We start from the raw sequence: 12,024 nt of genomic DNA, 5'->3' as shown, positions 1-12,024 counted from the left end.
GATTAATTTTCTCTTGCATATGTCTACAGGGTGTACATAGCTTAGTTTCTTAATTGTAACAGTAAAATGTACAGTGCTATGAAAAACTATTTGTCCCCTTCCTAATTTCTTTTTTTTACTTGATCTTCTCACACTTAGATGTCTCAGATCAACAAAAAAACATATTTTTTATATTAGCTAAAGATAACCAGAATAAATACAAAATGCAGTTTTTAAATGGTTATCTATTAAGGGGAAAACTTATTAAAACCTACTTGGTCCTATGTGAAAAAGTAATTACAAAGCCATTTCTAAGGATTTGGGACTCCACAGAACCACAGCGAGAACCATTATTCACAAATGAAGAATTTTTGGAGCAGCGGGGAACCTTCCCAGGAATTCCCAGATGACCAACATAAGACTAAGACTTTTGAGAAATTATTGGACTGATGAGACAAAACTTTAACTTTCTGGAAAGTTTATGTCCTGTTACATGTGGCCAAAACTAACACACCAACAATCAAACATGGTAATGGTTTTGTGATGGTCTGGGGCTGCTTCGCTATTTCAGGACCTAAACGACTTGCTGTGATTGACAGAACCATGATTTCTGCTCTCCACCAGAAAATCCTGAAGAAAAAAGCCCTGAATCCCAAGCACCCTTTGGTTATGCTGCAGGAGAATGATCTGAACCGCCTCAAAATGAAGGTTTTGGAGCGGCTTAGTCGAAGTCCTAACTCAAGTCAGATTGAGATGCTTGGCATGACCTCAAACAGGTCGTTGATGTTCGAAAACCCTGTAATGTGGCTGAATTACAAAATAATTATGCAAAAGATAGTTAACCAAAATTCCTCCACAGCCATGTGAAAGACTCATTGCCAGTTATCATAAACACTTGACTGGAATTCTTGCTAATGGGGGAACTTAATGTAGGTTTAGGGGGCAATTACATTTTCCCATAAGGCAGGTAGATTTTACTAACCCCCTCCCCCGCCTGTTAATAAATGAAATCATTATTTAAGAACTTAATTTTTGTATTAACTCGTGTTATATTTGTCTAAAATTAAAATTAGTTTTAGTTTCTCACAGCTTTGTACCAGGCTTCATGAGCCACAGACCAAACTCCCGTGAAGGCCCCGGTGTGGTCATGCTCCATGCTGGCTCTTCGAGTGGACACTCCCCCATCTTGGCTCACACACCCTCCGTGCAAAGACAGGAGCGACTGCCACAGGCTGTTGGAACGGGACAACACAACTTTCAAGGTAAATACACCCGTCTCTGTCAAACCACGGAGCTGTTATTCATTCACTTACCACTTCTATAATTTGGCCTTGCTTGTGTGTACAAACTCTGGCGAAACTTGGCGACCTTGTTTTAGTTATTTCGGTGAACTGCAGGGTGCAGTAGTGTTAGCCCTGCAAGCTAGCGATTACACAAACTTAGCTGCAACACCTCAAAGCTAATGTATATGCGCAGTCATTTATTATAGGCTATTTAGTACATGTTGGCTGAAAAAAGCAATATAAGAAACCTGTGAGATAACTATTAACGTCAGCTCGGTTCTTGCTGACGCCTCCGGAAAGTTGTTTAGGTTTGTTAATTTGAGCTAGCAAGGACAACCTACTTCAGCTTAGTCACTGATGAAGTTTAATAAAAAGCGTTTAAGTGTGTTTTACAGGTGACTTAAGAGGATTGGTGTACGTTTTCTAAACGTCAGTCAAAACATGTACCTATAGCTGTTAGCGAGCCGCTGAAGCTGTGAACGCTCCTCTGTGATTGTTTGGAGCTGCTGTTGCACGTACATGTACAGAAGTACATGCTCTATAGCTCTACAGTTTAACTACAAATGAGCCTCACAGAAACAGTATTATTAAAACTGTTGGATTTATTTCAGAAATGCTGTATTGTACTACAGCAGTTGTAACCTAATGTACCTAATGCATTGGCAACCGAGTGTGTATTCACAACTCATTACTGCTGTCAACAGGTGGAGAGGTAATTTGTGAAACAGCATCAGAGGAGGGTCCCAGTAATAGAGTAACCTACACTCCTTCCTCTTCATCAACATGGGGGCTGTGGTCTCACGGTGGAGGGTTTGTATTCAAACCTTTATTAGCCATGTCATGTGAAACAAATTACACTGCAGTTAGTTAGTGCTACTTTTGCTTTTTGATAGTTTTGAATTATTTTCAGTAAACTTTTACTTTGGAAGCATGACTTTAGCAGGCACCATTTCTACCACACCAAACTTAATACACAAGCAATGATCTCATGGTTGGATTGATTTACATAAATTTTGTATGTCTAAACAGTATCTCTGTGTTCCAGTTGGTATGACATAATGCACGATTGCATGATCAGGGTAGCCTGTTAGTAATAGAAGAACACACAAAAAGTAGGAAGAAGAAAAAGGAAGTTTCCAGATCTTTTTTTTTTTTTTTAAGTTCCTTACAAAGAACGCTATTGTTTTGGAAATCGTAATTGTACAATACCTCTTATTCAAACTGTTTGTCTTATAGGCGAAACCATCCACTGTGGAGATATTGGAAGGAATTGACAAGGTACGCATAACCTTAAAAAAACACCTGAAGTCATTTTAAGGCCTGTGAAATTTTAATTTCAGCACTGTCAGCTTTTTCTTTTTGAATTTCAAGCTACATCATGAACTTTCTGTCTTTTATTAATGCAAATGTAAGATAAATATTGGTTATCAAAAGTATCCCTACAGCGTGGCAACATATGGAATCAAGTGAGAATGCACAATTGGTTTTTATGATCAATCAAGCCAGTTTTTGATGTAGAAAAAAATTACTTAAATGTGTTTTATAATCACCGACCTTCAGTGACTGCCATAGCAGCTCCTTATTTGCTAAGTGATAGAGCTTTACTGCTCTTCTGCATTGCAGCCAGTGTCAGACTATTTAAAGATCCTGTCCTTGGAGCACGGACATTATGACATCTTCCTGTCACAAAGACATCAATGACATTGAAGTTGCAATGCAATGGGTGTTGGTGCTTTTTGTTTAGCTTCAATTCTTCACATGTGAAAGGTGTGTGTGTGTGTGTGTGTGTGTGTGTGTGTGTGTGTGTGTGTGTGTGTGTGTGTGAGAGAGACTTATAGCACACAGCACACACGCAAACACAAACAGACCACTGTAAGGTTAAATGTGAGACCAGCTTGTGCTTAGAGTGACACACACACATGTTACAGTGCAACCATAGTGGCCAAGAGTGGTCCCATTTTTGTCCAGTAGCTATTTTTAGAATAGGCAGCCTGAAGCAGTGGTGTCACATTTCAGTTTAAAAAAGCATAAAGTGCCTGTTTATGTGTGAAGTAATAATGGTTGAGGTGAGAGAAAACTCATGTTCTGACCAAATGATTCATTTCCAGTTAATCCCTGTGTTAGATTACACATGTCTTTAGTCTGGTGAGCTTAGGTTATTTGCTAAAATGTAGTGAGAGAAATATCGTAAAGGGAGTGATGCAAATGCTGAATGTTGGATGAAATTCTGCACTTAAAGTTTGCGTCTAAGAAAAATAGAACTGTTCCAGTATTTATAACCCTAACGGTTCCCCACTGCATGATTGCATCTAGCTGTTTTTCCACAGCATCTTACTGCATTTATATTACCTTCTATTAAATTAAATTAAGATAATGTAGGATCATGCCCAAGTCGTTATGGAAAAGCCTGTTGTGAAATTTTCAATACAATTTTATTTATATTAGACCAAACCAAAAGGGCATTTAAGGCCTTTTATTTTATCACTATAAAGACAGAAATGCAGTGATCACTTGTTTGCAAGCACTTGGCTGCAGTGAAGAGGAAAAAAAGAAAAAGACTACCTTTTAACAGGATAAACCAGACTCAGGGAGGCAATCCGTCTACTGGTTGGGGTCTGAGCAAAACGAGAAAAGCAGACCACAGAGAGACAGAGTCAGTGTGTATTTGCATTGATTCTAAAAGTCTTGGAAACTTGGCACAAGTTTTCCAAAAGATTTATTTGGTATGGTGGCAATGGGGCTTGGTTCCAAATGTTCAGTACATGTTAAATTGGGTTGTGAACTAGTTAATATATAATGAAGGTCATAGCTGGCTCATAGTGGGCCTTTGAGGGGTTTCTAGTCAAAGAGTCTGTTACATGAGCTAACTGAAGAGTGAGCTTTATGCTGTTATTTCTGGCTGACAATAAACCAAAATGTATGTTTTGCATAAATGAAACCCCACTTTAAAAAAAACAAACAACAACAACTCAGAATAACTTGATACTGATTTACAATGACTTCCTTCCTAGAACACAAGTGGACTTTACAGTGTCCTTGTATTGTCATAACATTACCACACAAATAGCAAGTTTTTTTTTCTTCACATCCATCTCTGTAAAAAGTTGTAAAAAAAACCCAGCATTTTGCGTACAACATTGAGGGGGCTCTGAGCCTAAGAATTTCATTGCCAGTAATTATGTGCCAATGTTATCTGTATGTGACAAATAAAACTTAAACTTAAACTTGATGGCATGTGGAAAACCAGTTTTAGTAAAGATCCAAAATAGGTGAAATGGTGTTAACAAAATATGAATAATTTTCCTGATAACTATATGAACTGCACTTGAATGACCTGCATTACATGAGACTAGGGTTAAAATATGTTTAAAACAGTAATGGTTATTTTTATAAATATGTTAATAGAAGTTTGAAGTTCAAACTCCATTTTTTTGTTTGTTTTGTTTTTTTCATTTTTCTCCACAGGACATACAGGTTCTTGAAGAATATAGTGAGAAAAATCAAAGGCAGCTGAAGATATGGGTTGGACGACTGCTTCTCTACTCGTCGCTTCTCTACTTGATCACTTGTGTAGTTGTGTATTTCTGGTACCTGCCCGAACAGTTAATGGGACGACTCATATTGTCCCTTCCCTTTCTAATAGTTCCGTTATTGTAAGTATAAGAGATAATCTATCATATTTTAAGAGATAATAAGAGATAATCTATCATATACGGGGCGATCATGGCTCAAGAGTTGGGAGTTCGCCTTGTAATCAGAAGGTTGCCGGTTCGAGCCCCAGCTTGGGCAGTCTCGGTCGTTGTGTCCTTGGGCAAGACACTTCACCCGTTGCCTACTGGTGGTGGTCAGAGGGCCCGGTGGCGCCAGTGTCCGGCAGCCTCGCCTCTGTCAGTGTGCCCCAGGGTGGCTGTGGCTACAATGTAGCTTGCCATCACCAGTGTGTGAATGGGTGGATGACTGAATGTGTAAAGCGCTTTGGGGTCCGTAGGGACTAGTAAAGCGCTATACAAATACAGGCCATTTACCATTTACCATATTTTCACTAAACTGTAATTGTGATTTATTGAGATGGCTGTTTTTTCTCTTCTTTTTAGAGTTTGGTTACTTCGAAAATTGCTGATAAAAATTTTTTCCCGAAGAACTGAAAAAAATAGTAAGTTTTTTTTTTCTCTGTTGTACAAGTTGTTTTATAAACTTATGTTTAAATGAATGTTGACTTTTTTTCAGATGAAAAGTTAGAGGATCTTAAAGCACAAAAGAGGAAAATAGTAAGTGATGTTTTTTATTTATAATACAGAAATATTTTTATGTGCAGTGCTGTGCAGAATTGAGACACTGTTGGATGCCTGGGGAGAAAATTATGAAGTGAAAATAATAAGTTTGCCTGATATGATTTATGTTTACTGATGCTGTTGTGCTAAATCTTATTTGACTCAAATTGAACGTGAATTCTTTCATAATGTCGATGATTCATAAAAAGTTTTGGAGGTTGAATATGACCTTTTTTCTTCGGGAGCTTTTGAAGATGGGCTTGGCACAATAGAGAACCTGTGCTACACCATCTATTACAAGGCTCCCTGTGCTTGTCTTTGAAGATGATTTATTTTTATATTTGCTTCTTGTGTTTGATTGTTTCAAGTAGTTATAAAGCCTCTAAGATTGTATCTATTCAGCCAAAGTTAATAACATCTTTTAAACGGGTGACATCCCAAAAATCTAACACAAGTGTCAGCAATCAGTTATGTAAATTCAAAAACACATTTGAAAAAAAGATATTGTCATGCATCTTTGCACAATGGTCTGACTTTACCTAAGTGTGTAATGTAAGATTTCAAAGGCTTGATCACTGAAAGCCACAGAAAGTGTGATCAAGTATTTGTTGTTAGTGTTTTGTTTTTTTCTGTTTAGGGGGATGGTGATTTATATTGGTAATTATAATCTTTGCAGTGGTTTAGAGTTGTAACTATAAGTGAAATGGCTTTTACATTCCTTACACTTAGTGTTTACCCACCAACCATTTCATTAGGTACATCTTGTTAGTACTGGTTTGGACCCTCTTTTGCTTTTCGAAGTACCTCATTTCTTCATGGCACAGATTCAACAAGGTGCTGGAGATATTTCTCAGAGATTTATATTCATTTTTATATGATAACATCACACACTGCAGATTAGAGGTTATTGCAATAACTAGAGGTTATTGCATGGGAACATTTCAATACATCAGCAGTTTCTGACCTACTCAGACCAGCCCCTCTGTGCTGCATTCAAAGTCCCTTTTCTTCCTCATTCTAATGCTCAGTTTGAAATTTAGCAGGTTTTCATATCTACATGGCTAAATAAACTGGGTTGTTGCCATGTGATTAGCTGATTAGATACTTGTGTTAAAGAGCAGCTGAACAAGTTTGTAAAGTAGCTGATGGGTGTATTTGTCAATCTTAAGAAACTTAAGTCTGCTATGAATATATGAGTTGAAATTGAATAGAACAGCTCAGTTGGTCTTGTCTTGTGCTGCTACATCCTTGATATGACATAAACAATGAATGAGTTAAATATAGTTTGGCATTTTTTTACTTGTAGCCTGAAGTCCACTTAAAAAAAAATTGTAATTTTGATTCTTAACGGTCCACTCGTAAAGTCAGGATTGACATTTAATGCCTTATAAAATTAGTTTTGGTTATCTTCTCAGCAATTTGCTGTAAGATACTCTAAGCTCTGTGAAGACAACATTTGATTGGTACAAAACCTTGATCCAGTAAACTACTCTTCTAATGTCACTTTAATTAATTGCATTTACTACAGGAAAGAAATAAATCTGAGAAATTGCTTGTCATCCTCTGTCAAGTCTAATAACTTTCAATAATTAGGGCTGATGGATTTTCACACTCTCCATTATCGAAGTAGTGAATGTAATTATTCCTCATATTATATGTAAACATTAAGAAATGTTCTGTACTTACTCTAAATGAAGATGTACAATGTAGTGAAATTGCTTTAAGGGCTCTTTTCTCAGTCACTTTGACATGCGATGTTATTGAAGGTGATTCTAAGATATTTGTGTGTATTTATAAATGCCAGTTTATGACACACATGATCAGCAAATGATTACTCTGGTATGTTAACAGTGATAAATACTTTCAGGCAACAAATTAAAAGATAATTTAAGTTTATTCCATAATGTTTTTGCATTTTTTTCCAGCTTGAAGAAGTTATGGAAACTGAAACATATAAAAATGCAAAAATGATTCTGGAGAGATTTGATCCTGATTGCAAGAAAAATATTGTGAGTTCTTTTTTTGTTTTTCTCTGCTATATAAATTGTCTTATTGCCTTTGGTTTATATATTTTTTTTATATTAAAGCATGTTCTTTTACACTCCTCTGTTCTGTATGAAGGAGCTTGAATCTACTCCAGTTGCTCCTCAGATAACTCCAAAACCAGGACAAGGTAGCAGTGAGTTTTGAACGTTCTCACGAGACAATACTATTTGCCCTACTTCGACTCTGGCATTTCCTATTATGCTATTAAAGCATCCTGCAATGTTTTCTGTGTTAGAACTCCGCCATCGGAATGTCATCCCAAAGACCCCCCCAGTGGTGGTAAATCCTGCAAGTGAAGCTGCTGCCCGCCCTCCTCTTGCCTCCAGGCCCACCTATCCTGGAAGATCTTCCCACTCTGCTCCAGGTGGACCCCCAGAGAGGAGCTTGTCAGCTATAGCTGCTCAGCAGAGCTTGATGAGGAAGCCTGTGACCCCTGGAACACCTGTTCCAGGAGTCGGTGAGTTACCTGCACACAGGGGGACCAGATCATAATGTGGTCGATTAAGGTGTGATTTACTCTTTCCTGGCTCTTTGTCCCCAGTTGTTCAAAGCTCTGTGGTGTGTGTTGTCAGAAAGGCTGTAGTATGTTGTACAGTAAGGTAGTGGATAATTGTGAAAATGTATGATAACAATATCTAACTATATGGTCTAACTTTTCTCCACTAAGTGTCTTACTTGGGCCTGAGATTGCAATTGATAACTTTTGTTACTATGAGCATAATTTTTGTATAATATTTACCTCAAGAGGATATGATCTATCATCATTGGCTCCTTTTAAAGATTGAAAAGGAACAACCAGAAAAATAGATGAAATATTTCTCATAAAGCAGTTGTTTTATATGGAAGACATCTGTGGGGTATAGGGGTATTGAATATTCAATATCAGTAATTTCTGGACTGACCACTCAATAGAAAAAAATGCAAATAACTGCAAACAGTAAAGGAAAATGTGCTCCTAGAGTAGTGGAAGCTGTATGCTGTAATTGCCATGTGGAATGCCAACTGTGAGGTATGCACGATGCAGTATTACATTAACTATGATTAATTAGCCAGACCTGCATTTGTTCTCTGGGCAATGGTGGTGGAATCTCACTAAATGTCTTTTAATGCTTAGTGAAATTGCCTTTTGGCATTGGGAACACCTCACAAATGGTTTACATGAGTTGATGTTATCACCTGCTTCTGCTGAAAATTGAAAGTGAAAAGCAATTTGATACAAAGAGTCACCACAGAGTTTCCATATGTTGGTAAATTAATAACCAGCAGGATACTGAGACTCTGCCAAGTCTCACAGAAATGACCAGTCATCTTCCTATGATTGCTCTTGATGTTAGATTATATTAATTACTACTCACCAACGCAGCAGGGATTCGGGACGTGCTTTGCAAGTGCGATCCGGTGTTAAGTCATTAAGAAAAAGAGGCAGCTTTTTGTAAAATTAATCATGGTTTGTGCACCAAACTATTTCACAGATTTATTACTGTAAGCAGCACCTGTTTACTGAAGTATGTATTCCAAGCTGCAGAGTGCATCTAACAGGCAAAGATGCTATGCTTTAACAGGCATGCACCCCCCAGGCCCACCGCTGGCCAGACCTGTGATCCCAAGGGAGAGAGGTGCTATGGACAGAGTCATAGAGTATCTTGTTGGAGATGGCCCTCAGAACAGGTAAATAAAATGGGAAAATGAGTCTCTTCAGTAATGCAGTAAAGTAAATGCAACCTGTGTATCATGTCATGAAGAACCTGTAAACATCTAAAGTGCATTAATTTGATAAATATTAGATGATCGGAATCTAGCTGTGTTGAAATCATGTGTACTAGTAGTACTCTTTTGTAGTAGCCTGCAATAGTTGTAGCTTTATCAGCTAAAATCATATAGTCTCTGTTTTAAAACAACTTTTTTACAGTTTGTAATCATTGTTTTTTTTTTTATGTTGCACATTACTTCATCTGGAAATTTTAAATCTACTTTGTAGATTTGTGTTAAGAGTGGTAATACTGAGTTATCCAGTGCCTGTTCACATGCTATGTAATGTCTTACTAGATTGTTTGTTTGTTGTTGTTTTTGTTTTTTTTCCCTTCCTCATAGATACGCTCTCATATGTCAGCAGTGTCTGTCCCATAACGGCATGGCATTAAAAGAAGAATTTGAATATATTGGTGAGACTTTGAGAATCACAGCACACTTTGTCAGTCTCCATCAAACACTGTGCCTTCATTTGCCCTCTAGCATTTGGCAGCATAGTATATCATATGGCTCTTAAATGCCTCTGCCACTACCAACTCCTGTAAGCAAAAAGAAAGCAAGATTGAATATGCAAAGTAGTGCTACACATCAATCTGAAATGTTTATGCATCTGAGGCATTTTTTTCCCATTGGTTCATATTCATGTATATTAATCTATGTCTGTTTCACAATGTATTAGCGTGGGTACATAAAATATATGCGTGGGGTTTTATTTGTTTCTTTTCAGCCTTTCGATGTGCGTATTGTTATTTCTTGAACCCTGCGAGAAAGACGAGGCCTCAGGCACCCAAGCTCACCGAGGTCGCTGGTAACCATAAGATGTCACCAGAGGCGACTGGTACTGATGCAGATGATGACCAAAATGTTTTAGGTAATAATGAAATGCAAATGTAAATCAAGTTGTTAAGGTGTATTACTCTAAAATGTTAAATTAATTAATCTAATACAGATACAGATCTAAAATGGATAAAATGGCATTCTTTTCTACACATACAGTAGTAGTCATTTTCTTATCTAAACCCTTTAAAAAAAAAAAAAAAAAAAAATACTTGTTTCATATGCATTTCAAATCTAAACGTAAAAAAAGAGAAATAACTGTTTCTAATTATCAGAGAACACGAAGCTTACTGATGTCCCTGCTGGTTCAAATACCCAAGAGCCGGCTATACCAACAGCCACAGAGCCCAGTTCTGCATCAGATGGCCAAAACACCCCAGAGTCGCAAGACCTGCCCTCTGAGAAATCTGACGGAGAGCAAGATTTGTCTGCCATGGAAGTGGAATAAAACAGCGGAGCGGTAATTTCACCACAAGTCAGACTGGAACATTTTTGTTTTCATTGAGGAAATGTAGAAATGGTTAGCTTCCAAGTAAATGCCGTAAGTTTGAAGAGCGCAATAACAGCCCAGATGTTAATGCAATCTTCAGCTTACAGAGTGTTCTTTCTTTCTTTCTAATTAAACATTGAACTTGCATAGCAGTAGCATTTGATAGTAACTGCCAAACACTCTTATATTTTTAGCATGTTTACAGGTCAATAACAGAGCTATGAGGGTTAAGCGTGTCTCAGTGTTGCATAGGAAAAGTCTCTCTCTCTCTCTCTCCCTCTTTTTTTTTTTTTTTTTTTTTTAACTGGATTTTGAAGGAATTTCTGTCTTTATTCTAGCAAGGTACAACTTCAGAAACAGAAATATTTTGTGGAAAACATTTATTTATGGGAAATTATTTATAAATATTTTTTCTGACAGTGTTGAATGGAATGCTTTGCAGCTTGGAGGTGCTTACATGTTTACACTACCACGGTACCAGAATGATAAAAATAATAATAATAATAATAATAATAATAATGATGCACATGCACTATGTATTTTTTGCTAAAGAAGGAAAACAGGTTTGTCAGTCCTGTTATACTGATGGAAGTGCCTTTTTATATGTCAAGTCCCTATTTGAGAAAATTGTCTATTAAATGTTTTTACATATAGATGGTGAAGTCATTCAGCTGTTTTAAGTCTTAAACGGCAGCATCTGTTTGCTAAACAAGTTCTCGGTATGTATGTATGTATAAATAATATTAAATAAACTTTTGAGAAAATCTATTCTGTGTTCACAATCACAACCACTTTGTCTTCATTGCTATATTTATGAAAGCACCATTTATTTCTGTTGTATTTTAAAAGTGATTCTACATCAGCATTAAATTAACATTTGAGCAACAACATGAGAAACAACTCCCCCGGATCTCTCTAACCTGTATTGTTTGTTTTTTCTTGTATATGTTGTATTTTAAATGGGTACCCATTTTCTTCTTTGGCCGTCTTCTCAATCAGGCCCAAATTTAAGCAGTCCGTTTTCATTAGCAGGCCAGTTTTAGCTTGTGATCATTTTATTTTAGCTCATTGATCATTTCAGACAGTGTAAGATAATGGTGCTGACACAGAGCCTGACCAGTCTTGATTGCTTGACCCTCTTCATTTGCAACAGCAAAGTCATTGCGGCTACAAAGTTGTTTTCTACCGTTACATGACCCTTTTCCCCTGAAGATACACCGTAAACTATTGGTGAGTTCAACATCCCACATCTTCTATGGGTTTTGATAATGTATGTTTACAGAGACGTGACCTCCCGGGCCTTGTAATGCATCAATCTGACACCAACAGTAACGCCTGATTCCACCGCATGCTGTTTGAGGTTGACCTC

At 37.2% G+C, this 12,024-nt stretch overlaps 1 protein-coding gene across 1 annotated transcript; it reads left to right on the top strand.

Moving 5' to 3' along the window:
- The first annotated feature begins 1,092 nt into the window (after positions 1–1,092).
- Positions 1,093–11,548, top strand: lnpa (limb and neural patterns a). Its single transcript, XM_031743247.2, has 13 exons — positions 1,093–1,241; positions 1,967–2,072; positions 2,499–2,540; positions 4,728–4,915; positions 5,357–5,415; positions 5,490–5,530; positions 7,459–7,542; positions 7,655–7,706; positions 7,815–8,036; positions 9,142–9,247; positions 9,671–9,741; positions 10,056–10,199; positions 10,441–11,548. Exons 2-13 carry the CDS (start codon positions 2,046–2,048, stop codon positions 10,611–10,613), a joined length of 1,209 nt encoding a protein of 402 aa, XP_031599107.1. The 5' UTR covers positions 1,093–1,241; positions 1,967–2,045; the 3' UTR covers positions 10,614–11,548.
- Positions 11,549–12,024: the final 476 nt, after the last annotated feature.

This window comes from Oreochromis aureus, linkage group 16, assembly GCF_013358895.1.
Source record: "Oreochromis aureus strain Israel breed Guangdong linkage group 16, ZZ_aureus, whole genome shotgun sequence".
Lineage (NCBI taxonomy): Eukaryota > Metazoa > Chordata > Actinopteri > Cichliformes > Cichlidae > Oreochromis > Oreochromis aureus.
This window is presented reverse-complemented; position numbering and strand designations above follow the sequence as displayed.

What these genes read in the sequence shown, in the direction of transcription:
- lnpa (XM_031743247.2), top strand. Translation starts at nt 2,046, where the DNA reads ATGGGGGCTGTGGTCTCACGGTGGAGG. An exon ending in CCGAAGAACTGAAAAAAATA is followed by an intron (nt 5,416 to 5,489) that starts GTAAGTTTTTTT and finishes ACTTTTTTTCAG; the next exon opens with ATGAAAAGTTAGAGGATCTT. An exon ending in CTGATTGCAAGAAAAATATT is followed by an intron (nt 7,543 to 7,654) that starts GTGAGTTCTTTT and finishes TTCTGTATGAAG; the next exon opens with GAGCTTGAATCTACTCCAGT.